Raw genomic sequence first — 26,977 nt, 5'->3', positions numbered from 1 at the left:
TCTCTAACTCTGCCTTTCAAATAAATACATAAATCTTTAAAAAAAAAAAAAGTAAATTGCCTTTATAAATTTTTTGAACTTTTTATTTCAGGATAGTTTTAAATTTACAAAACAAAAATTTTAGAATTGTACAAAGAGTTCCCATATACCTCACTCCTAGTTTCCCCTATTATTAACATCTTTTTTTTTTCATTTTCAATTCTCTTTATATACAGAAGATCAGTTTAGTATATATTAAGTAAAAATTTCAACAGTTTGCCCCCACATAGCAACACAAAGTGAAAAATGCTGTTGGAGTACTAGTTATAGCATTAAATCACAATGTACAGCACATTAAGGACAGAGATCCTACATGATATTTTTTTAAAAATTGATTAATTTTCTATGCAATTTCCAATTTAACACCAGGTTTTTTTTTTTCATTTTCAATTATCTTTATATACAGAAAATCGATTCAGTATATACTAAGTAAGGATTTCATCAGTTTGCACCCACACAGAAACACAAAGTGTAAAAATACTGTTTCAGTACTAGTTATAGCATTACTTCACATTGGACAACACATTAAGGACAGATCCCACATGAGACGTAAGTACACAGTGACTCCTGTTGTTGATTTAACAATTTGACACTCTTGTTTATGGCGTCAGTAATCTCCCTAGGCTTTAGTCATGAGTTGCCAAGGCTATGGAAGCCTTTAGGGTTCGCCGACTTCGATCTTATTCCAACAGGGTCATAGTCAAAGTGGAAGTTCTCTCCTCCCTTCAGAGAAAGGTACCTCCTTCTTTGATGGCCCATTCTTTCCACTGGGATCTCACTCGCAGAGATCTTTCATTTAGGTCTTTTTTTTTTTTTTTTCCAGACTATCTTGGCTTTCCATGCCTAAAATACTCTCATGGGCTCTTGAGCCAGATCCGAATGCCTTATTAACATCTTATATTAGTATATTTGTTAAAATTCATAAACCACACCCACTTTACCTAATTTTTTTAATCCAAACTCCCTCTATCCCTGCTACCCTTCTCAGCCTGTAGTAACATTTTGTGTCCATATTGAGTTGTTTTAACCTCATATTTACACATTTTTAAAATAATATTGTTCTTGGCCGGCGCCGTGGCTTAACAGGCTAATCCTCTGCCTTGTGGTGCCAGCACACTGGGTTCTAGTCCCGGTTGGGGTGCCGGACTCTGTCCCGGTTGCCCCTCTTCCAGGCCAGCTCTCTGCTATGGCCCGGGAAGGCAGTGGAGGATGGCCCAAGTGCTTGGGCCCTGCACCCGCGTGGGAGACCAGGAGAAGCACCTGGCTCCTGGCTTCGGATCAGCGAGATGCGCCGTCCGCAGCGGCCATTGGAGGGTGAACCAATGGCAAAAAGGAAGACCTTCCTCTCTTTCTCTTTCTCACTATCCACTCTGCCTGTAAAAAAAAAAAAAAAAAAAAAAAAATTGTTCTAGGAGAATTAAATATGCATAGAATTGTATGGGATAGGCATTTAGCATAAAGCGTAAGACACCCATGTCTCATATCAGAATGCTTGGGTTCAATCTCCAGCTCTGGCTCCTGAGTCCAGCTTCCTGCTAATGGAGACTCTGGGAAGCAGCAGGTGATGGCTCAAGTAGTTGGGTCCCTTCCACCTAGGTGTGTGATCTCTATTAAGTTCCCAGTTCCTGCCTTTGGCACCCTGGCTGTTTTAGGCATTTGGGATTGGGATGGGGTTGCTGTTTTGTGTGATCTCTCTCTGCCTCTCAAGTAAATAAAAAATAATGAATAAAATCATATTGCTCCATTAATGGCTTTAAAATTTGACCTGATTTTGGCAGTGGTAGTTAACTAAAACTAATAAAAACTCTTACAGGCTTCTCAAAAACAAAATCAGAACTCTGCTATGTCAAATAGGAAAGCAAATAGTGATGTTGTATTCTGAATTTAAATGCAGTGAAAAATAAACTGACCAATTTCCTAATCCACTTGCTGATTCAAACTAAAAAAAAAAAATCTTTTCATTTAAAAAAATCACCTATTGAATAATGTCTCACCAGTGAATAGAGATTATTTTTGCAATAAGGCAATTTCAGTGGATGTGGTTATCATGGGATAATCACACCCCTGGGGTACAGCCTTGTGCCTGTAATCTCCCAGGAGTGTAATTATTTCATGATAACCGTACCCCCTGGTGTTACATTATTTCTATTATGAAATTCTTAGTTTAGTATATAAAGTAACTTACTTTGATCACAGGAAACTGAAAGGTGCTGTTAGAATGTTCCAGCTGTGAGGTTTACAGAGACCAGCTATAAGATTTACTTCTCCTTTACAAAGTTAAATTAGGCAATCAAAATGCTTCTTTGGGCTAAGCTGGTTTAGAATATCTTTTCTACTGATCATCTTAACTTTGTAAGTTTTCATCCACTCTAGATACATCAGAATTATATGGAAAACTTGAGTTTCAGTGTTGATGAATTTTCATAAAGCATTTTTATGCTACAACATAATGAAATGGCCAGCCTCCCTGCCTCCTACCTGTACTCTATAGCACTGTTCTTAACATTGACTCCTGGCATCTTTCAGTTACTTTTGTTTTAATGTATATTAAAATTAAACACTGGTTTTTAATTCCACAGTGTGATATTCCAACAGAACAAGGTTGTTTTTTTTTTTTTTAAGCTTTACTGAGCTGTATTTACATACTATTCAGTTGACCAATTTAAAATTACAGTTGGTTGGTTTTTGATATACCAACAGAGTTGTATATCCATACTGGCAATAAATTCTAGAATATCTCCATTACCCCTAAGAGAAACTCAGTACCCCTTAGCCCTCACCCTTCATCCTTCAGTCCCAGTCCCAGTCTCAGGTAACCACTAATCTACACTCTGTCTATAGATTTGCCTATTCTAGACATTTCACAGAAATGCAGTCATATGACTTGTAGAAGAAAGCAATTGTAACATTTCATTTTCTTTGCCTTTAAATTTCAGACTTTTATACAATTAAAGCTACTGTGCCATTCTCCCCTGTTCTTCCATAGAATATATTTTCCTATGATGCTTAAGCATATATACACACACAGAATACAGTGAACAATCTTGTATTAATTGAAAACTTTAGTCCACAAGGATGAGTATATGTATAGGTACCTGTGAAACAGATTAACATGTTAGGTTGTCTGTAAAAAATAGAAAGCAAAACGGTATTAATGAAACATCCTCTTTTCCTTACCTAAGTAGATAAAAATTTTACACATCTTTCCATGCCTAGATTCCAGAATTTCTCATCAGGAAGCAAACAGGCAACTCTGAAGCAGGCACTGTAGGAGAGCTAGCACTGGGTTTGCTGAAGTACATCAGGCAGATGGTGCCAGCCCTGCTTCAGCCTGCTTTTCAGTGATCTGTCATGCCCGCCATTTAATTCGCTCTGTAACAGCTCTGGGAGTGGATGAACCAGCCCTAAAACTGATGCTGCCTTGGTGTTCAGCATAATGGCCTGCTGAAATGCAGCAGTTAGTAGCACTCAACTTGATGTTGCTTTTGCAAAAGCAATATATGATCATATGATTTTTCTTCTTTAGCCTACTGATGTATGATGGATTATATCAATTAATTTTGAAATATTGAACTAGCTTTGCATACCTGGCATAAATCTCACTTGGTTGTACTGTATAATTCTTTTAAACACTATTGGATTCAGTTTGCTAATGTTTTGTTAAATATTTTTATATCTGGGTCAGCGCTGTGGCTCACTTGGTTAATCCTCCGCCTGCGGCACCGGCATCCCATATGGACACCGGGTTCTAGTCCCGGTTGCTCCTCTTCCAGTCCAGCTCTCTGCTGTGGCCCGGGAAGGCAGTAGAGGATAGCCCAAGTGCTTAGGCCCCTGCACCCGCATGGGAAACCAGGAAGAAACACCTAGCTCCTGGCTTCAGATCAGCGCAGCAGGCTGGCCTCAGCAGCCATTTGGGGGGTGAACCAACAGAAGGAAGACCTTTCTCTCTGTCTCTCTCACTGTCTAACTCTGCCTGTCAAATAAAAAATAAAAAAGATTTTTGTATCTGTGTTTATGAGATAAATTGGTCTATAATTCTTTCTTTTAATGTCTTTGGTTTTGGAATTAAGGTAATGGTGCCCTCTTAGAATAAATTAGGTAATATTTCCTCTGCTTCTATTTTTTAATTTTTTTTAGAAGATGTATTTATTTGAAAGACAGAGTGACAGAGAGGGGGAGAGAGGTAGGTAGGTATCCTCCATCTGCTGATTCACTCCCCAAATTGCCACAATTGGGCCAGGCTGAAGCCAGGAGCCTGGAGATCCATCTAGGTCTCTGACTGACATGGGTTGCAGAGCCCCAAGTACTTGGGCTGTCCTCTTCTGCTCTCTCAGGCACATTAACAGGGAGCTGGATTGGAAGCCAAGCAACTGGGACTTGAACTGGTACTCCAGTATGCTGGCATTGCAGGCAATAGTTCACTGTGCCACAACATTGAGCCCCCATCCTTTTATTTTTAAACTCTATATATCTTGAGGCTGGCGCTGTGGTATAGTGTAGAGGGTACACTATACCACAGGTATACCAGGGTAGAACCACCACCTGTAGTGCCGGCATCCCATATGGGCGCCAGTTCGAGTCCCAGCTGCTCCACTTCCGATCCAACTATCTGCTATGGCCTGGGAAAGCAGTAAAAGATGGCCCAAGTCCTTGGGCCCTTGCACCCACTTGAGGGACCTGAAAGAAGTGGCCATCTGAGGAATGAACCAGCAGATAGAAGACCTCTCTCTGTGTCTCTGCCTCTGCCTCTCTAACTCTGCCTTTCAAGTAAATAAATAAATATTTTTTAAAAATCATCACATTTCAAAATGTCAATTTAAAAAACATAAACTGTGTCTTATAGACAGCATATACTTAGGTCTTTTTATTCATTCTAATAATCTCTGTAGACTATTCTTATCAAAAGTGGTGAATGATATAATTGAATTATATCTGCCATATTTTTAAAATTAATTTTTTTAGCTATTTGAAAAGCTGGGGGAGGAGAGACTGGTGCACACAGACAGATGGAGCTCCAATCCACTAGTTCATTGTCAAAATGCCTATAACAGCTGGGGCTGAGTCAGGACAAAACTGGGAGCTGGAAACTCAATTCAGGCCTCCGTTGTGGGGTGCAGGAACCTAATTACTTGTTGTTGTTGTTGACAGGCAGAGTTAGTGAGAGAGAGAGAGACAGAGAGAAAGATCCTCCCTCTGTTGGCCACCCCCCAAATGGCTGCCACAGCCAGAGTGCTGCACCGATCCGAAGCCAGGAACCAGGTGCTCCCTCCTGGTCTCCCACACGGGTGTAGGGCCCAAGGACTTGGGCCATCCTCCACTGCCCTCCCGGGCCACAGCAGAGAGCTGGACTGGAAGAGGAGCAACTGGGACAGAATCTGGCACCCCAACTGGGACTAGAACCCAGTGTGCTGGCGCCACAGGCGGAGGATTAGCCTAGTGAGCCACGGCGCCCGCCTTTTTTTTTTTTTTTTTTTTTTTAAGATTTATTTATTTGAAAGAGTTATAGTGAGAGAGAGAAAGAGATGTTCCATCCTCTGGTTCACTCCCTAGATGGCCATAATGGCCAGGGCTGGGCCAGACCAAAGCCAGGAGCTTCATCTGGGTCCCCCATATGGATGGCAGGGGCCCAAGTACTTGAGACATTTTGTGCTGCTTTCCCAGATGCATTAGCAGGGAACCGAATTGGAACTGGAGCAGCTGGGACTTGAACCAGCATCCATGTGTGATGCCAGCATCACAGACTCAATGCCAGCCATCATCGCTGTCTCCCAGAGTCTGCTTGAGCACGAAGCTAGAGTCAGGAGTGGGACCCAGGTAATGAGCCCAGGTAGGCATCTTAGCCAGCATCTTAACCACCAGGCCATATGCCCACCCCTTTGTTGCTTTTTTCCTCTCTCTTTTCCTCTGATTCTCTAGCTTCTTTTTAAATTTTTACTTATTTATTTCCTTTTATTTGAAAGGCAGTGAGACAGAGAAAGATGGAGGCAGATACGAAGAAAGAGGGAGAGATCCCCATATGCTGGTTCACACCCCAAATATCTTGCCACAGCTGGGGCTGGGCTGTGCTGAAGCTGGGAGCCAGGAACTCACTCCAGGTCTCCATTGTAGATCAAATATTTTAGCTATTGTCTGCTACTTCTCAGGGTGCACATTAGCAGAGAGCTGGAATCGGAAGCGAAGCTGAGACCAGGCACCAAGATATACTGGTATCCCAAGTAGTATCTGATTTTTTAAAGGGGCAGGAAAACAGGTATTTTTTTTTTAAGTGTTTATTTATTTTAAAGGCAGAGCAACAGCAAGAGAGAAAGAGAAATGTATATATTGCTTCTCTATCTTCTGGTTCACTCCCCAGATGTTCCCGGTGGCCAGGGTTGGGTAAGGAAAAAGCCAGGAGCCTGGAAATCTCCCACACTGGTGGCAGGGACCCAAGTATTTGAGCCGACTTCTGCTGCCTCCTAGGATGCACATTAGCAGGAAGCTTGGGACTCAAACCCAAGCACTCTGAAAGGGATGCAGGCATCCCAGGTGGTACCTCAACTGCTGTGCCGCCAATGCCTGTTCCTCTCCTTTATTTTGAAGGATAATTAAACTAGATCCTCAATTCCGTGTGTGTGAGTTTTTCCTTTAAATACCAGATATTTCACTCAACTCTTAGTGCTTTCATGATTTCTTAAGAGAAGTCTAATGTAATTCTTATCCTGTTCCTCTCAAGGTAAGTCCCCCCCCCCATCATTTTAAAAAATTTCTTCTTTTGATATTTATCCTGTTTGGAATTCTCTGAGCTGTGACTGTGGTTTTTGGAAACATTCTCAATTATTTTAAATATTTTCCCCCTCTGGCATTCCCATTATGCATATGTTATGAAATTTATAGTTGTCTCACAATTCTTAGATACTCTTTCTTTTATTTATTTATTTTCAGTTTGGAGAGTTTCTATTGAGAGATCTCAAAGCTAACTGATGAACTCACCAGAAGTATTCCTCATTTCTATATTTTGTATTTCTATCATTTCCTTTTGATTCTTACACCCATCTGTTCCTGCATGTTGTTCACTTTTCCCATTATGACCTGTCAGCATTTTAATTATTTGAAATTCCCAGTCTGATAATTCCAGAATTTCTGCCATAACTGAGTCTGGTTCTTTTACTTGCTTTTCTCCTCAGACTGTGGTGTTTGCTTTTTAGCATGATTTGTAATTTTTTGTTGAAAGCTAGACAATAGCTAGCGGTTAGGTTGTGTGTGCTGTTTTCGGTAGCTATAGATGTCAGAGAGGCTTAAATTTCCTTGTTTGTTTCTTCTTTTTTATCTTTGAATTTCCTGACAGACTTCTCCTTTCATGTTCAGGGTCTGAGCCTTGCAGTTCTTTTTGTTGTAATCCCTTGGTATTATAGAGGAGTGGTGGTAAAACGCAGGGAAAGGGAAACATTCGAGAATCCTATGGTTTGGGCTTGGTCTTTTCATGAGTTTGGGCTGTAACTTTCACAAGTGCTTCTTAGCATCTTTCCTGTCCCCCCAACCCTGCTTTATTTTCCCATCTACGTTAGGCTCTGATAAAATAGTTTTATTTGGAAGTATTTGTTAAGGACAACAAAATACTATGAGCATATTTCAAACTGGTGATTTTCCCTCTTGCACTAGTCGAAGGAAAGCTTAAAGGAGATTGATTGTTCTTTAGTCTACACAGTGAGAACCTCGTAGAGCTCCTGGAAATAAAGTTCACATAAGTATGGAGGTCTTACTGAGGTTGCACCTCCAGGAATTTTCAGTGTCTCAAATTAGTCCATATTCTGCCTCCAACAACTGGTCAGTTACTGTTAAAGTATTCCCACCAGTCACTGGCTTCAGCATCAGTTACTAATTCCAGTAAGCTATAATTCTTTAAAAATTTTTATTTGTTTATTTATTTTATTTGAAAGGCCGAGAGACAGACATACAGAGATCTCCTGTTTACTGGTTCACTCTCCAAATGCCCACAACAGCCAGTGCAGGGCCAGGCCTAAGCCAGGAGCTGGGAATTCAATCCAGGTTCCTCCATGTGGGGGCAGAGACTCAAGTTCTTGAGCCATCATCTGCTGCCCCCCATAATGCACATTCACAGGAAGCAAGAATCAGGAGCAGAGCAAGGACTTGAACCCACATACTCTGACGTAGGATGTGAATGTAGCAGATAGTATCTGAACCATTGTGTGAAACAGCCACCCCAAACGTAATTTTTTTAATTAATTTATTTGAAAGGCAGAGGGACACACACACACACACAGAGATTTTCCATCCACTGGTTCACTTCCCAGGTGGTTGCAACAGCCAGGTATGGGCCAGGCCAAAGCCAGGAGCTGGGAATTATATACTGGTCTCCTACATGGGTGGTAAGGGCCCAAGTTCCCCAGGCCATTCTCCACCGCCTTCTAGGCACATTAGCAAGAAAGCAAAGCAGCCAGGACTTGAACTGGCACTTTGACAAAAGGTGTCGATATTGTAAGTGCCAGCTTATCCTGCTGGGCCACAGCATTGGCCCCAGTTGTAACTCTTGCGTCACCTTCTCTCTCCAGTCTTTAGAGTAGCCATTTGCCCTGTGTCTTCAATTCTGTGATAGATCTAAGATTTGTGAATTTTCTTTCTATTTTTTTTTTTTCAGTTTTTTTCTTGTGACAAAAAGAGGACTTTCAAGCTCTATATATTGGGTTAAAACCCAGATGTTTCGTTACAAAAGCAACATGAGGGGGCAGATATTGTGGCACAGTTGGTTAAGCCACTGCTGAGGATGCCAGAGTGCCTGATTCAAGACCTGGCCACTCCATGCCTCTGATCCAGTGCCTTAGGCAGTGGATGATGATGCAAGTACTTGGTCTCCTGCACCCATGGGAGACCCAGGTAGTTTTTGACTCCTGGCTGCAGTTTTGTCTAGCCCTGGCTGTTGTGGGCATTTGTTGAGATAACTAGTGGATAGAAAATCTCTTTTTCTCTGTCTCTCCCTCTTTCTCTCTCACTCTGCCATTCAAATAAATTTTGAAAAAGAAAATAAAATTTTTAAAAAGTACAACTTAGGGGCCATTTTGTGTCCTTGCTGCTCTACTTCTGATCCATCTCCCTGCTAATGGCCTAGAAAAAGTAGTGGAAGAGGGGCTGGGTGGCGTGGGCTAAGCCTCTGCCTATGGTGCCAGCATCACATATGGGCGCCAGTTCGTGACCTGGCTTCTCTGGAAGACTTCTCCCTGTCTCTACCTCTCTGTAGAGGTAACTCTACATCTCAAATAAATGAATAAAATATTAAAAAAAAAAAAAAAGCAGTGGAAGATGTCCCAAGTTTTGGGCCCCTGCCACCCACGTGGGAGATGTGGATGAAGTCCTGCCTCCTAGCTTCAGCCAGTTCAGCCTCGACCATTGAAGCCACCTGGGGAGTGAACCAGCAGATGGAAGATCTCTCTCTCTCTCTCTCTCTGCCTCTGCCTTTCTGCAACTCTTTCAAGTAAAGATAAATAAATCTTAAAAAAAACCATAATTTTTCAAAAGTATAACATAAAAATGGACTAGCATTGATTATTTCATTAACTTTTTTTGATGTTACTAATTATTCATGTTTGGGATTTTTAGGTTTAAGTTACTATATATTCATTTGTAGTTACTCTACCCTAATTTTTTGGATTTAGCTATAATTTAAAAATATATGGAACTGACTACATATGATAATATTTAAAATTTACATTTTTTAATAAAAGTAAATTTCAAATTCAAAATAGTGTCACTGAATGTACTAGACATATCCAAAATTTCTTTTTCTTTGTATTACTTAAGTTTCAGTTTAAGTCACACCACAAATGGCTAAAATGATGATACTTAATATTTCAAGTGACTCCATTCAATGTTGTTTACACTATAGCTTCTAATATTTTTAAACAACAAGAAAGTGAATAAATAGTTGAAAATAATGAGTACCATTTTGTACTTATTGCAAAGATTTGTTTGTGTAGCAGTCCTCTTTCCCTTGCCTAATTTTCTATCTCTTGATTTAATTTTTTAAGATTATATTTATTTTAGAGGCAGAGTTACAGAGAGAGGTCTTCCATCCACTGGTTCACTCTCCAAATGGCCGCAGTGGCTGGAGCTGAGCTGATCCGAAGCCAGGAGCCAGAAGCTTCTTCTTGGTCTCCCATGTAGGTGCAGGGGCCCAAGTACCTGGGCTATCTTCCACTGCTTCCTCAGGCCATAAGCAGAGAGCTGGATTGGAAGAGGAGCAGCTGGGACACAAACCAGCCCCCATATGGAATGCTGGTACCACAGGTGGAGGCCTAGCCTACTATACCACAGTACTGGCCCCTGGTTTTTCTTGAGGAATGTTACACTAAGCCGTAGTACTGATGGAGGTTTTCTGTGACAACAGCACCAACATGCTGCTCCTCTGTCTTTTTAATCAACCTTCATGTTAAAAGCATTTTTGTTGCTTGAGAACATTTGGAAAATTTAACTAAAATAATTGTCTGTCTGATTATAAGCTTTGCTAGAAAGAGGAGCATGCTGGGGGACTTTCTCTATAAAGAAAGATGATAAACTCTGTTGCCCTTCTGGCAACCCCACCTGCATCTGCTGTGGAGTTCTCTTATGCAATACCTCCTGGAAGAGGTTGAGTCCTACCAATGTAGCTAACATAACCCTACATCTGATGGCAGACTTTGAAAATTGTGGCACAATTCTGCAGAAAAAGAATTTGTGAGACCAGAATCTCATTAAAGCTAAATTCCTAAAATGAGCAGTGTCTGAGTCCCTCTTCTGTTGCTATAACAGAATACCTAAGACTGGGTGATTTATTAAGAGTAGAGGCTTTTTTGGGTTCATGGTTATAACAACCCACCCTTGAGGTAACTAATCCAGTTCCATGAGAGCAAGAGCTCTTTCCCAAGAGATAGCATTAAGCCCTTTGTGGGGGTGGATCCTTCATGATCCAACCTCTTTTTTTTTTTTTTTTATATTTATTTTATTTCTTTGAAAAGGCAGAGTTACAGAGAGAGAGAGAGAGAGAAATATCTTCCGTTCACTGATTCATTTCTGGAATGGTAACAATAGTCAGGCTCAGGCCAGGCAGAAGCCAGGAGCCTGGAGCTCTGGGCCTTCCACATGGGTAGCAGGGGCCCAAGCACTTGGGCCACCTTCCCCTGCTTTCCCAGGCACATTAGCAAGGAGCTAGATTGAAAGTGCAGCAGCCATGACTTAACTGAAACCAGCACTCATTTGGGGTGCTGGCATCACAGGCAGCTGCATAACCCACTGTTCCACAACACTGGCTCCCCAACATCTTAAAGGTCCCATCACCTCTCAACATGATTATATTGGGGAATAGGCTCATCTTGAGTTTGGATGGGAATAAGCCACATTCAAACCATATCAGGCAGTTATTGCAACTAATAGATCAAAGATGGTCTTTGGGGTGGGTGTTGTGTGCAACAGGTGAAGCCACCAACTTGAGATCCCTGCATCCCATATCAGAGTGCCAGTTCAAGTCCTGGCTGTTCTGCATTTTTTTTAAAGATTTAGTTTATTTATTTGAAAGAGTTACAGAGAGAGGTAGAGCCAGAGAGAGAGAGAGAGAGGTCTTCCATCCGCTGGTTCACTCCTCAAATGACTGCAATGGCCAGAGCTGGGCCAATCTGAAGCCAGGATCCTGGAGCTTCTTCTGGGTCTCCCATGTGAGTGCAGGGGCCCAAGGACTTGGGCTATTTCTACTGCTTTCCCAGGCCATAGCAGAGAGCTGCATTGGAAGAGGAGCAGTGGGACTTGAACTGGCACCCATATGGAGTGCTGGCACTGCAGACTGAGGCTTTAACCTGCTGCACCACAGCACCGGCCCCTACTCTGCTTCTGATCCACCTTCCTGCTGATGCACCCTGGGAGTCAGCAGATGATGGCTCATTTAAAAAAAAAACAAAAACAAGTTAGGCACCACTTCTCTTCTTTGTAGTATATAGTTGATTATAGTTCTCTTCTTTATAATATGCTTATGATTTTTATATTGTTAAATTTTTTTTAAGACAAGAGGAAGCTAGTTAGTTGGAAAGAAATATTGACTTGTTAGTGTGATTATTCAATAAAACCTGTCAAGTCATAGTGCTTCAAAGGTTAAAAAAGTGCTCTTTGTTAGGACTTTGGATTTTGGCTATTTTATTTTAGGTGATTAACAGTAGTTAAGTCATTTCAAGTTATTTATATATATTATAATTCACTGATTAAATTTGTTGTTAGGGTGGCTGTTTCTTGAAATTTCCCTTGACATGAACTAATTAATTGCAGTCCTGTCCTGTCAGTAAATGTCTCTCTGTATTAGAGGCATGTGTGGAACCCATGGAGGCTCTGCCTCCTGAAATCTCAAAGGGGTATTAGCAATCTCAAGTCACAGTCATAACTCTCTTTTGCATGACTCTCCCTATTAACATCATTCCATCCATTCAAGATCTGCTAGCTTCGAGTAAGGGAGGTTAGCGTGTGGTTACCTGGGAAAAGGACAGTAAGTGAAGTTTAGTCCATCTACTAAATATTAATCTTATCCAAATCAGACTTAATGAACTTAGCTTGAGCCTTCAGTTGTGTTCCACTCACTTAGAATCCCCTTCTGCTTTTTACTTTTCCTAAAGTCTTTATTCTTATTTATTTATTTGAAAGGCAGCATGAGAGAGAGAGAGAGATCTTCTGTCTGCTACTTCACTCCCCAAATGCCAACAATAGCCAAGATTGGGCCACTACAAAGCCAGGAGCCTAGAACTTCATTCTGTTCTCTCACATGGGTGACAGGGACCCAAGTATTTAGTCCATCATCCACTGCCTTCCCAGCACATTAGCAGGGAGCTGGATTGAAAACAGAGTGGCGCAGCAGGTTAAAGCCCTGGCCTGAAGCGCCGGCATCCCATATGGGTGCCAGTTTGAGTCCCGGCTGCTCCACTTCCGATCCAGCTCTCTGCTGTGGCCTGGGATAGCAGTGTAGGATGGCCCACTGGGCGCCTGCACCTCTGTGGGAGACCTGAAAGAAGTTCCTGGCTCCTGGCTTTAGATTGGCGCAGGTCTGGCCGTTGCGGCCATCTGGGGAGTGAACCAGCAGATGGAAGACCTCTCTCTCTGTAACTATCTTTCAAATAAATAAAATAAATCTTTAAAAAAGAAAGAAAGAAAACAGAGGAACTGGCACTCTGATATGAGATGCAGGTGTCCCAAGAGGCAGCCTGATGCACTGTGCCACAACACCCACCAGCCTTTTAAGTTCTTTGAGAGTTTGAAAACCAAACTCAATTTCTGTTTCTCTCCTTTCATACATTTCTTATGAAAGACTATGTCTCAATTGATTTTTTTATTCTCATGGCCTTATTTAAAAGTATGTGCTTAGTAAATAAAAGTGGCATCCCTGAGAACATCAGAAGGATTTGCTGACTTGTAAAGTTTACTGTTTATCATCTCTTCTGAATATGTCTTAAAATATAAATTTACAATTTATGTCTTTCCTGTGAACTAATTTCCTCCAAATATTATAAGCTTGAAGGCAAAACCACTTCTCTCCAAGTCCTAGTAGGATAAAATATTAAATCCTCAATAACATATACTGATTTTAAAAATCATTTTCTGGGACAGATGTTATGGCACAGAGAATTAAGCCACCACATGAGATGTTCATATCCAGTGTTGGAGTGCCTGGTTCAAGTACCAGCTCTTTCATTTCCAGGCACTTGGTGTTGGCCTGGCTCAGCCCCAGCTATTGCAGGTATTTGTGGAGTGAACCAGAAGATGGAAGATCTTCCCTTTCCCACCCTACCCCATCACTCTGTCTTTCAAATAAATAAGTAATCTAGAGACTCTTAAGTTCAGATCCTCTGTGCAGGGCTTTTGTCACAGTTCAGTTATATATATATACTATACATATATATATATATATATAAACTATATAGAACTATATATAGATGGCCCAAGTCCTTGGGCTCCTGCACCGAAGCTTCTGTCTGCTGGCTTCAGATTGGCCCAGCTCCCACCATTAAGGCCATGTGTGCTGTGAACCAGTGAATGGAAGACCTTTCTCTCTCTCTGTAACTCTGCCTCTCAAATAAATAAATAAATAATAGAACTATATATAGTTATATACATAGAACTATATATATAGTTAGAATATAGTTCTATATATATGTAGAATATATATACATATATATATAGTTAGAATCCATAGTATGACGATCCCTCAACTGATGTAAAATATCCTGTGTAACCTCTTTTTTTAAGTGAAGTACACTGATCTCAAGTTTGAGCTTGACAGCTGTATACACACAGGTACCCAACATCCCTGACAAGATACAGAGCATTGCCATCACCGTGGAAAATGGCCATTTGTCCCTCACCAGTCTGCCCCCTCCTCTAACAACCACTTTTATTTATTTATTTATTTTTAATTTATTTGAAAGAGTTACAGAGAGAGAGAGAGAATCTTCCATCTGCTGGTCCACTCCCCAAATGGCCACAATGGCTGGAGCTGAGCTGATCTGAATCTAGGAGCCAAGAGCTTTTTCTAGGTCTTCCATGTGGGTGCAGGGGCCCAAGGATTTGGGCTACCCTCTGCTGCTTTCCCAGGCATATTTGCAGAGAGCTGGATCAGAAGTGGAGCAGCCAGGACTCAAACTAGCACCCACATGGGATGCCAGCACTGCAGGCTGGGGCTTCAACCCTCTGTACCACAACACCGGCCCCCTACAACGCCAGCCATTTTTCTAATTTCAGGTCCCATATATTAGTTTTGCTTGTTCTTGAATTTAGTATTAATAAAGTCATACCATTCTTTGTCTGACTTCTTTGATCAACATGTTTTTGAAGTTTGTGGTTGCATTAACTTTTCAAGAGTATTCACATTCCCATAATTTATTTAAAACAGAATGCTAACTTCTCATACTTAATGTTTATCATGACACAAATGATTTTTCTTAGCCCTCTGGATTATGTGTAATCTTTAGTATGGTCCATATATCTCCACTAAAATGTTTACATGTAAATTAAGTTGAAAAATATAGGTAATAAAGACATATCAGGATGGCACTGTGACATAGCGCCAGCATCCCATATGGGTGTCAGTTCGAGTCCTGGCTGCTCCACTCTCAATCCAGCTCTCTGCTGTGGCCTGGAAAAGCAAAAGATGGCCCAAGTCCTTGGGCTCCTGCACCGAAGCTTCTGTCTGCTGGCTTTAGATTGGCCCAGCTCCCACCATTAAGGCCATGTGTGCTGTGAACCAGTGAATGGAAGACCTTTCTCTCTCTCTGTAACTCTGCCTCTCAAATAAATAAATAAATAAATAACTCTTTTTTAAAAAAAGATAATCAAATACTAGTGGTTCTTTATTGATTGTGTAAGGCAAGATTGTTTTCTAATGAGCAGTAATTCTTACTAGCATACCTTAAGGACAGTTCCTTATTTCCTTGTCTTCCTGTGTGTTTTCTAGACACACAGACTAAAATGAAATGTTCCATTTTTCCTATAAGCTGTGTGATTTTTTTAAAAATTTATTTTTAAGGAATACAAATTTCGTAAGTACAACTTTAGGAATATAGTTATTCTTCCCACCATACCTGCCCTCCCACCGACACTCCCACTCCTCCTCCTCCCTCTCCCCTTGCCAGTCCCACTCTCCATTAATTTTCAATTAACTTTGAACACAGAAGACCAACTCTATTATAAAGATTTCAACAGTTTGCACACACACACATACAACATACAAAAACTGTTTGAGAACTAGTTTTACAGTTAAATCTCATAATAATCTCTTTAATACAACTCATTGAGGATAGAAGTCCTGCATGGGGAGTTGGTACACAGTGACTCCTGTTGTTAATAATTAACACTCTTTTTTTTTTTTTTTTAAGATTTATTTTATGTATTTGAAAGAGTTACAGAGAGAGCTAGAGACAGAGAGAGAGGTCTTCCATCCACTGGTTCACTCCCCAGATGGCTGCAATGCCCAGAGCTACGCTGACTTGAAGCCAGGAACCAGGAGCTTCTTCCGGGTCTCCCACATGGGTACAGAGGCCCAAGGCCTTGAGCTATCTTCTGCTGCTTTCCCAGGCCATAGCAGAGAGCTGGATCGGAAGAAGAGCAGCCGGGACTAGAACCGGCACCCATATGTGATGCCGGCACTTCAGGCCAGGGCTTTAATCCGCTGCACCGCAGTGCCAGCCCCAACAATTAACACTCTTATGTATGACATCAGTGACTACCCATGGCTCTTGACATGAGCTGCCTAGGCTATGGAAGCCTTTTGAGTCCACAAACTCCATCAGTATTTGGACAATGCCATAAGCAAAGTGGAAGTTAAAGAAAAGTACATCCTGGGCCGGCGCCGTGGCTTAACAGGCTTATCCTCCGCCTTGCGGCGCCGGCACATCGGGTTCTAGTCCCGGTCGGGGCACCGGATTCTGTCCCGGTTGCCCCTCTTCCAGGCCAGCTCTCTGCTGTGGCCAGGGAGTGCAGTGGAGGATGGCCCAAGTGCTTGGGCCCTGCACCCGCAAGGGAGACCAGGAGAAGCACCTGGCTCCTGCCATCAGAACAGCGCGGTGCGCCGGCCGCAGCGCGCCTACCGCAGCGGCCATTGGAGGGTGAACCAACGGCAAAAAGGAAGACCTTTCTCTCTGTCTCTCTCTCTCACTGTCCACTCTGCCTGTCCAAAAAAAAAAAAAAAAAAAAAAGTACATCCTTTGATGGCCACTTCTTTCCATTGGGGTCTCACTCAGAGAGATCCTTCATGTAGAACATTTCTTGCCACAGTATCTTGGCTTTCCACACCTGAAACTGTAAGCTCTGTGTGTGTGTGTTTCTTTTAAGATTTACTTATTTTTATTTGAAAGTGAGAGTTACACAGAGAGAAGAGAGGCAGAAAGAGAGTTCTTCCATCCACTCGTGTGCTCCCCAACTTGCCACAACAGCTGGACTTGTGTCGATCTGAAGCCAGGAGCCAGGAGCTTCTTCCAGGTCTGCCACATGGGTGCAGGAGCCCATCTTTTACTGCTTTCTCAGGCTACAGCAGCGAGCTGGATCAGAAGTGGAGCAGCCGGGACTCAAACCAGTGCCCATGTGGGATACTGGTACTGCAGGCGGCAGCTTTACCTGCTACACCACAGTGCCAGCCCTAGCTGTGTGTTTTAATAGAGATCAGTTTGCTGTCCTCATTGTGAACCGGGGTTGAGGGCAGTAAGAAACCCCATTATTTCCAGCCTCCACTTAGATGAACTGGCAGTGTATCAGGAAAATTCCCAGGGTGGAACAGTTTTATTACAATTCAGTACAATTGGTTCTTGCATAACCTTTAGAAAATCATACATAAAACATTCTCATCTATATAAATAAAAATCACCCACACACTTTATTAATAGCTTTGCTCACTTTTTTCCAGGGACTTATGTTGCATGTTCCTACCATGCCCCTTATTTTAGTTTTTTTCAAAGCTGACGTCCCATAAGCGTTCTTAAAAACAGAAAGGTTATGGTAATATTAGGATTCAGATATAAGTGTCAGATAATTCTTGACAATTCCCACTAGACACAGATTTCTGTCTTGATCACATACTATAACTAGTGTTTCTAGGTGTCGTTTTCACATTTTGTGACAGAGTGGCTCATTTGCTAGAGACAGTTTAATTTCAGGAAAGAAAAAAAGGACAGAAGGTTGTACTTTCAGGGCCAGCATTGTGTGGTAATGGGTTAAGCGCTGCCTGCAGCACCCGGCATCCCATATGGGCACTGGTTTGAGTCCACTTCTGATCCAGATCCCTACTAATGCGTCTGGGAAAAGCGTCGGAAAATGGCCCAAGTGCTTGGGCCCCTGCACCCACGTGGGAAACCCAGATGAAGCTTCTGGCTTCAGCCTGGCCCAGCCCTGGCTGTTGCAGCCATTTAGGGAGTAAACCAACAAATGGGAGATCTCTCTGTCTCACCCGCCTCCCTCTCTGTCTGGGAGTTAAACCAGTAGATGGAAGCTCGCTCTCTCTCTCTCTCTCTCTCTCTCTCTCTGCCTTTCAAATAAATAGATAAATCTTTTAGAAAAAAAAGGAAGTTGTACTTTCATGGAAATAATAATTTTATTTGTGGTAATGTTTAGAGGTCTATTTTAAAATATACACTTTGAAGATGATACTACTGTTGTTACTACAATAAATATGTGGTGAAAGAGGTTATGTGGGCCGGTGCTGCGGCTCACTAGGCTAATCCTCTGCCTGCGGCGCCAGCACACCAGGTTCTAGTCCCGGTCAGGGCGCTGGATTCTGTCCCGGTTGCTCCTCTTCCAGCAGCTCTCTGCTGTGGCCCAGGAGTGCAGTGGAGGATGGCCCAGGTCCTTGGGCCCTGCACCTGCATGGGAGACCAGGAGAGGAACCTGGCTCCTGGCTTAGGATCAGCGTGATGCGCTGGCCACAGCACACTGGCCGTGGTGGCCATTGGAGAGTGAACCAATGGCAAAAGGAAGACCTTTCTCTCTGTCTCTCTCTCTCTCACTGTTCACTCTGCCTGTCAAAAAAAAAAAAAAAAAAAAAAGAGGTTACATGAACCTATCAGGTACAAGTCTTTATCTTTTTCCTTAGCTAGAGATGTTTTCCTTAACCAGAAACATGATTTTGGTCATCATGTTCATGAATGCAAAGTTTAGATGGTTTCCATATATTCCCCAAAAATATGTGATATAAAATACAAAAATAATTTAATGTCTCTAGATCTAAGTACCAATTTAACAGAAAATATAAGAACTAGAACATGCTGTATGGCATAACTATTCAGAATGGAAAATCTACAGGACAAATTTCTTAGTTTTTCAATAAATGTATAGCAGTATTAAGGGAAATGTGTGTAATTTTAGCTTAAAAGAGACTGAAGGGGCCAGCACTGTGGTGTGCTGGGTTAAGCAGCCACCTGCAGCGCCGCATCCATATGGGCACTGGTTTGAGTCCTGGCTGCTCCACTTCCAATCTGGCTGTCTGCTAATGGCCTGGGAAAACCACTAGAAGGTGGCCAAGTGCTTGGGCCCCTGCCACCCATGTGGGAGACCCAGATGAAGCTCCTGTCTCCTGGCTTCAGCCTAGCCCATCCACTGTGAACCAGTGGATGGAAGATCTGTCTCTGTCTCTGTAACTCTGCCTTTCAAATAAATAAATCTTTTAAAAAAACACAGAGAGAGACTGAAGAGATCTGTACTGGACTATGGTCTTTTTACTTTTTATTTCTTGAGCTCTATTTGGTGGAACCAATAAGTTTTTGACAATAATGTAAATTAAAAATGTTATCTCAAAAATAAAATATTTCTGAATTAGAGAGGGAGATCTATAGACCAATTGCAGTGGTGTGTGGACCTTGTTTAGATACTAATCTGAACAAACCAGCTGTACAAAGATACTTTTGAGACAACTGGAAAAATTTGACCATTGATTGCACATTAGATGGTATTTTTTAAATTCTTAATGTTGGTAGGTATAATAAAGGTTTTGCAGTTTCAAGAAAGTCCTTATCTTTTAATGATTCATACCAAAGTGGTATCTTTTATTTAAAATACGCTACCAAGAAGGAAAGAAAATTGGAGGTAGTAGATCAAACAAAAATAGCAAAATATTATTAATTGTAGAAGCTGTGTAATGTAGCTTTGAAATTCTCTATAGTATAAAGTTAAAATAAAACATACACATTATGTTTTGTTTTGGCAAATAGCAGCACCCTGTCAATTAAATTCATGCATTAAGTTTGGAGGAAAGGCGGTGAGATTCCTGATGCAGCTTTACCCAAACTACAACTCACTGCCTCCCCTCCTCTCACTTAATATACAAACTTTAGATGATAATGCGTCCTTTGGAAACTGAATGAGAGAGACACCTCACCTCGGGAAGAGCAGAAGGACCCAGCACTAACAGTGCAGCTCAGGGTCTGTTTGTCTTCAGCAGCGTTTCCCTCCTGTGCCTTTGAGGCATGCTCCTGTTGTGGTGTCAGTTATGTGGCCTTTCTTTGTTTATAGCCAGAACTTTTGACTTAGTGTATTGTTCTGTAAAAATGAATGCCTTTTATGAATCAGTAAGCCCTTTACAAACAACATTTTATACAACAAATTCACCTGGGAACTTTGTCCCGAGACACTGATTTTATGGTCTAATTCTAGGAGAAAATAGAAGCAGATACTTTGGTCACAGTCGATAAAAAATTTACCCATGTCATACAGCAAAGAAAGTTTGCAAAATAAATGAATGTTGACGTTGACGGCAGTTTCTTCAGTGCACCTGATCTTGAGTTGGTTTTCCTGTTAGTTGTGATGCTCTAGAAAGGAGCCTCACAAACTGACATTTCAGAACAGTGCCCTTTTTCTGAAATCACTAGACTCTCTGCCACAGTAAATTTAAGAATAAGCCAAATATTCCTGAGATCCCACTCCATTGTAATTAAACTTAAAAAGATACTATACATAAAAACAGTTGCATTTGAACATACTTGTGCAGTCTATGTTTATATCTGTATAATCAATTATATCTACTAATTTTGAGTTCTGAGAGAGCCAAAGTCATTTCTGTGTAATTTTAATAGCCACTGTCACTATGATGATAGGAAAGTATGATGATATCTTGATAGGTGTAGCTTAATTAAACCCCATGTTAGGGCTGGTGTTTTGTCTTAGTGGGTAAAGCTGCAACCTTCGACGCTGGCATCTCATATGGGCACTGGTTTGAGTCCTGGCTGCTCCACTTCCAATCCAGCTCCTTGCTAATGGCCTGGGAAAAACCAATGGAAGATCTCTCTCTGTCTTCCTCTCTCTCTTTACCTTTCAAATAAATAAATAAATAAAATTTTTAAAAAACAAAACCAAACAAAAAGCTTGTCATATCATTTAAACCCCAAACTTCAAACTAGAACTTATGATGAAAAAGGCTTAAGTACAAAAACATGTAAGATTGGATTTTAGAAAGTGTTACCATCCAGAGAATTTTTTAAATTATGAAGACTGTATCATAAAATAGTCATAAAAGTTGTATCCTACTGGTAAAAATGTTGTCACTGTTTTTTGAGCACTCTTTTTCATGTGCTTCACTAAACACGATATTTACAGTCAGTGTGGAAGTCAGTATGGCTAAGTTCATTTATGGTTTTAGAGAAAATAGCATTGCTGGAAGAACAGTGTTTGTTTCCTGGTCACAGTGGACCATCTGGAAGTACTGGAGAAAAAGCATGTTTCCTAAAACTCTTAGAAAACGACTCATCTTGTGATAAAAACTGATAACCTCACATCATAATAGCCACGCTCTTTGACCCTTTTCTAGAGTGGTCTTCATTTTAATTCTTAGCATGTTTGCTTTTCAGGTTCGTCTGATACCTAATTAAGTTGTTGACAGGAAATGTAGCTTTCACAATTCAGAAGAGACATATTCTACTTTATAAAATTATGGTCCTGCATGTGAAATTTGAGAAGTCATTAAAGTGAACATTCTGTTATTCACTTAAAACTATTAATCATTTCCATATCAGTCAAATATCTAGAGCAGATATTCGCTTGTTCTTGGTAATATGAATAGAATGGTAAAACTCAGAGAGTCCAATAAGGTTTAACCTGTGCCTGAACTTCTCCCACTGAATTTTCTCAAAGAATTATTTATTTATTTATTTGAACGGCAGAGTTACAGAGAAAGAGAAGGAGACAGAGAGAGAGAGAAAAAAAGATTTTTTATCTGCTGGTTTACTCCCCAAATGGCCACAACAACTGGGGCTGGACCAGGCAGAAGCCAGGAGCTTCTTCTTGGTCTCCCACAGGGTTGCAGGAGCCCTGGGACTTGAGCAGTCTTCCACTGCTTCCCTAGGCACATAAGCAGGGAGCTGGATAGGAAATGGAGCAGCCAGGACTCGAACCAGCTCCCTTATGGGATATCAGTCGGTGCTGTACACCTGCTGGGCCACTGTGTCATAGTGCTGACCACCCCACCTTCAAATTTTTCTGCCACAACTGCTAGACAGATATACTTACCTTTTGCTTTGCATGGTAATATGTAGATGAACATGCAAACAAGTGGTAAAAGATTAGTAAAGCAGTGAAAAGAAAAATAGACAAAGGATTCCATCAATAAACTGTATTCCATTTCTGAATGCTTCTTTATCTTTTCCCCTTCCTTATGAATCTGCCTCCAGTAACTGTCTTATTCTTTCTTATAGTACAGATCCTGCGCTCAGAGTAGTTCATTTAAGCCAGGGTGATGACTTAGGCCAAAAACTTTAAGTGCTGCCATGAGATGTTGTCATTAGTTTGCCTCCTGCAGGAAAACAAAGTGAAATGAAAATATACAAATGAAGCAAGAATCTCTTCTACCCAATGTTTGAGACAAGGGGACAGGGCTTAAAAATAGGTTTTCTTAAAATTTATGTATTGTTAGTCCATATTAAGAGAACAAATGAAGCTTGCTTTTCGGTTTGGGATTTTATAAAAGTAGAAACAGCAGCTTGTGAAGAGTAAAAACAGACATTTATCATCAGTCTAAAACTGCATGTCACCACCTTGTACTCATAGCTCGAAATGCCAAAGTCTGGGTGTGTCCATAAGATTAGCTACAGTGCCCTGAGGTTACCTATGGTGGTAGTGGTGGAGTGTTTGATAAGAGCTACTATATGGCAATGTATTCGGTATTGATACTTGATAAAGAAGGGTGAGGAATTTTGCATTGGCATCTAGGATAATAAAGTTGCTCATGTACCTTTAAAAGTAATCTCTTTTAAATAAACTCATATTGAGAGAATAACCATTAAAAGTTTAATTGTAGTTTTTTATCGTTTTGTTTCAATACTAAAAACCATCAACCAGATAACATCTAAATGTACCTTTTTCAATATGACAAAGTTACATAAGAAGAGAATCCCCTTGCACGTAAAGAAAAATGCAATTATTTTCTATTCCGAATCTCCAGACTGCTGTTTTAGAAAATCATATCTGATTATTTGCTCAGCAGAAGATTATTGAGTTGATTTAGCTGTGATTTTACTTAACAAAGCTTCAACTGCATTCCTACTGTGGAGTCCGCCAAAGGTAGAGAGATATAAACGATACATTCAAACTGTGATTTTTGTGAACAGGGCCATCGATGCACCCCTCGGAGCTAATAGCGGAGATGAGAAACAGTGGGTTTGCACTGAAACGAAATGTACTGGGGAGAAACTTGACCGCAAATGATCCATCACAGGTAATGATCTTTTTATCAGTAAGCTGAAAATGTCTATAAATCTAAATGTGATTGCTTGAGAATTGCTACTTAATGTTTTCCAATATGCATATATCCATAGGAAATATAGAGCAAAGAAAATGCCTAAAATGTGTTTTGATTTTGCCTCTTTATTATTTTAACCTAAATGAGAAATTGTTTATAAACCTATATTTTAATAAATGAAACTGCTCCTCTTGGATTTATGTGAATAAAATACCTAACTGAACTGGTGATCAGATAGTTGTTTTCTCCTTCCTGCTAACTTATGCCTGACATTAAATAGAACCAGTGGAAAGAAGGATATGAAAATAAACCCCCCAAAAATTATAGAAATGACTTTAAACTTCTTAATTCAACTGTCATAATCCAGAAAATGGTACATTGGAAAGGCTATATAAGTATTATCATATATTTGATATTGTACTGTTGAAATTATGAAGTTAAACTTGTGGATTGTTTGAGCTTCCTATATCAGACTCATGATCTTAGATTTTATATTGCATTAAATCAGCAGTGAAATATTTGAACAAACAAGTGTCTCATTTCAAGAGATAGCGATTGGAAGCCATGCTATAAATAAGGCTTTCACTGTGTTTCTCTATTGTCCTCTTTCTGATAAAATTTGCCAGTGCTGACAGCAGTCATGTTAACCTTCTAGTGCAGGCGGACCACAGAAAAATGTTTAAATTCCCTCTCACTTCCCAGTTAAAAATGTCATGTTCATCTATATACAGTGAATATGTTCCTAATACAAAACTTACTTATAAATGTTTCTTTCTCATGTGATAAGTAACTTGTTTTAAAAATCTAACAACTTAATGATATCTTTCTTGAACCAGGAGTACGTTGCAAGTGAGGGTGAGGAAGACCCAGAAGTTGAATTTTTAAAGTCTCTAACAACCAAACAAAAACAGAAACTTCTCCGGTAATTAGGAATTTATATTCAATGGATTTATTTTTTCTTTATGTTTCATCGTAGCATCATATAACCCTAATCATAAGAGCTCATAAAGTTCCTCAAGCCATTCATTACAATTATTGGTTTATTATTCAGCAGTAGTATTACAAATCTTCCTTTTCAGTGATAGGAAAAGGAGCGTCAGGTTATATGTTCAGATTATACCACAAAACTGTTGCACTTTTTAGAACATGGTATTTGGAAATAGACTTATTTGTACATTAGTATATTTTTTGGACACAGTTTTCAGAAAACAAGTATTTGCTCCTCATATGCTCCCGTATGTTTGGGCCATGTAGTTTCTAACTTTTTTCAATTTTATGAGAAATACTGGAAGATTGCTTAAATCGAGGTCACTACAGATGTTGTTAAACAGTTGGCCTCTGGAGTGAGAATCGAAGACATGTCCGCTGTGTCCCATAGAGGGAGCTCATGATGTCTTCAGTGTGCAGTTCTGAGAGTGCTTGGAGAGAGCCAGTGAAGACGCCGTGATTTCACAGTGCCGGAGACTGCGATGTGCTCTCTAGGCATTCAGAATGCCTTAATATAGTTGTCCTAATTATTTTTAGAATTAAATAATTGTTGAAAATTAGTATGTGAGTAATTTATATAACAAAGTATCAAAATTTTAAAATACATTCTTATTCAGAATTTCTGGAGCATGTACTCTTAATTTTGGTAATCAATGTTGATTAGTTTCCACACTTTAGTTATATATAAAGTTAATTTTTCATCTGATTATAGCTGTATATTTTCAGATTGCAATAGGTGCAACTAAATGTATACAGATCTTTCATAGGTTTTCTTTAGACTAACATGGCCATTTATTTACAGTGCTATCGTTTCAAATTCTAGCTTACTAACAATGTGATTTTTAAATTTTGTTTCTTTATTTTAATTTTTTCTTTGAAAGGCAGAGAGAGACAACAGAGATAGATCTTCCATCCATTGGTTCACTCCATAAATGCCCACAAACACCAGGGCTAGGCCAGGCTGATGCCAAAAGCCTAGAACTTTATTCAGGCTTCCCACATGTGTGGCAAGGAGCCAAGTTCTTAGCCCCTCACCCGCTGCCTCCCACTGTACACATTCAGCAGAAAGCTACAATCAGAAGCAGAGCCAGGACTTATACTGAGGCACTCACCAAACACCTACCCCACAATGGCTTTTTAAACTAGTCATTACTACTGATGAAGTATACTCAGAGACTTGGCTTAATGCATTTAATTTTTTAGTTTAAACTTCATGTATACAAGTCTGGACTAAAACGAAAATGATTTGTCACTTAATACAGTAAACAGCATGTTTATATATGGATACCATTTTTAGTAGTTCCTGAGAAACTAGAAATTGTCTACGGACAGTTCTGTCATTGTTGAGGAAAAGACAGTTTTCACAGTCTGCACCTCTTTCTTCTCTATTACAGGAAATTGGATCGGCTGGAGAAGAAAAAAAAGAAAAAGACAAAAGACAGAAAAAAGAAAAAGCTTCACAAGAGAACTAAACACAAAAAACATAAAAACAAGTCCTCTTCTTCCTCCTCCTCCTCGTCTTCCTCCTCCTCCTCCTCGTCTTCCTCCTCCTCTACTGAGACTTCAGAAAGCAGCAGTGAGAGTGAGAGTGACAGCAAAGGGAAGAAAAGAGAAAAGAAGAAAAGAAAGAAAAACAGGTGTTCCGGGAATAGCAATGATTCTGAAGAGAAGGACAAGTCTAAGAAGAGGAAACTTTATGAAGAACTTTCTAGTAGTCACAGCAAGGAAAAAGCCAAGGAAAAGCTTGGGTTTTTAAAACAGGAGCATTCTGGGGAGAGCAGCAAACGGAGCCATTCTGACTATGACAGAAAGGCCAGAAGCCATAACCATGGCCCAGAAAAGAGAAGCTCTGAAAGACACGAGGGGAGCAGCAGAGCCCACAGCAGAGACGAGAGGAGGAGGAGCCGAAGCCGAAGTCCTGGTGGTTACAAGCAGAAGGAGACAGGAAAACAGTCCCAGTGGAGTCCCAGGGAAGAGCGGAGTGGAAGAAATGATGCCAGAAGCCACGGCACACATAAACACAGAGAAAACAGAGAGAGAGAGCACTCGGGAGATAAACGGACAAAAGTGACACAGCGGCGAAGCAGGAGTAGAGAATAAAGAGAATGTGTGTGGCAATCACCTGGAAATAAAACCGTCTCCATTTTCTCACTGAGTACCTTTAGCAAGGGCTAACTTGTGTGCTATGTGTTTCTAATGGAAAAAAAAAAAAAACTTTTAATTTTCCATTTCTGTAACTTGTCATTTCAAGTATAAAACTGTATGTGCACTGTAAGAATGAATTTTGCAAATATTTATAAGTAATCTGAGGGCTGTAGAAACAATTTCTACTGGTAACTGTTTTTTGAGCCCTGTCCCAGATAAAAACCCCATAGAACTCTGTGACATTTCTTTGTTCTGAAATATCATTAAAAGAATGACAGTACATTGAATGGGTATAATTTAATTTTCTTTTTTAAATTCAAATTTGTGATTTTACAACTGACTTTTCCTTGAAGCCAAGTACAATCATTGTTGAAATTCACTAGTGTGAACTAAACAGTGGCTTGATCAATATTTAAGACTTTTAAACTCCCCTCAGGTGTTTTGTTCTACAGAGTAAGCTACAAGGTATACATTTGGATGATGTGTTTGTGTGCTGCCATACACATTACCTCAAAGGCTCAACAGGACAAATGCATCATCTTAACGGTTTTGGAGATCAGAAGTCTGACGTATCCTTGGGCTACTGCAGTGTCAGCTGGC

The 26,977-nt window shown here is 40.5% G+C and overlaps 1 protein-coding gene across 1 annotated transcript in view; it reads left to right on the top strand.

The window, feature by feature from the left end:
* CIR1 (corepressor interacting with RBPJ, CIR1) overlaps nt 1-26,657 on the top strand; it is a 44,953-nt gene extending 18,296 nt beyond the window's left edge. The window contains exons 8-10 of the mRNA XM_062188050.1: nt 23,115-23,221; nt 24,082-24,167; nt 25,627-26,657. Of these exons, the coding sequence (XP_062044034.1) occupies nt 23,115-23,221; nt 24,082-24,167; nt 25,627-26,332 (899 nt within the window). The 3' untranslated portion in view covers nt 26,333-26,657. The remainder of the gene's footprint in view (nt 1-23,114; nt 23,222-24,081; nt 24,168-25,626) is intronic.
* The last annotated feature ends 320 nt before the right edge of the window (nt 26,658-26,977 follow it).

Source organism: Lepus europaeus, chromosome 1, assembly GCF_033115175.1.
Source record: "Lepus europaeus isolate LE1 chromosome 1, mLepTim1.pri, whole genome shotgun sequence".
NCBI lineage: Eukaryota > Metazoa > Chordata > Mammalia > Lagomorpha > Leporidae > Lepus > Lepus europaeus.
The sequence above is the reverse complement of the archived record's forward strand: the minus strand, read 5'-3'. Positions and strand labels throughout refer to the sequence as shown.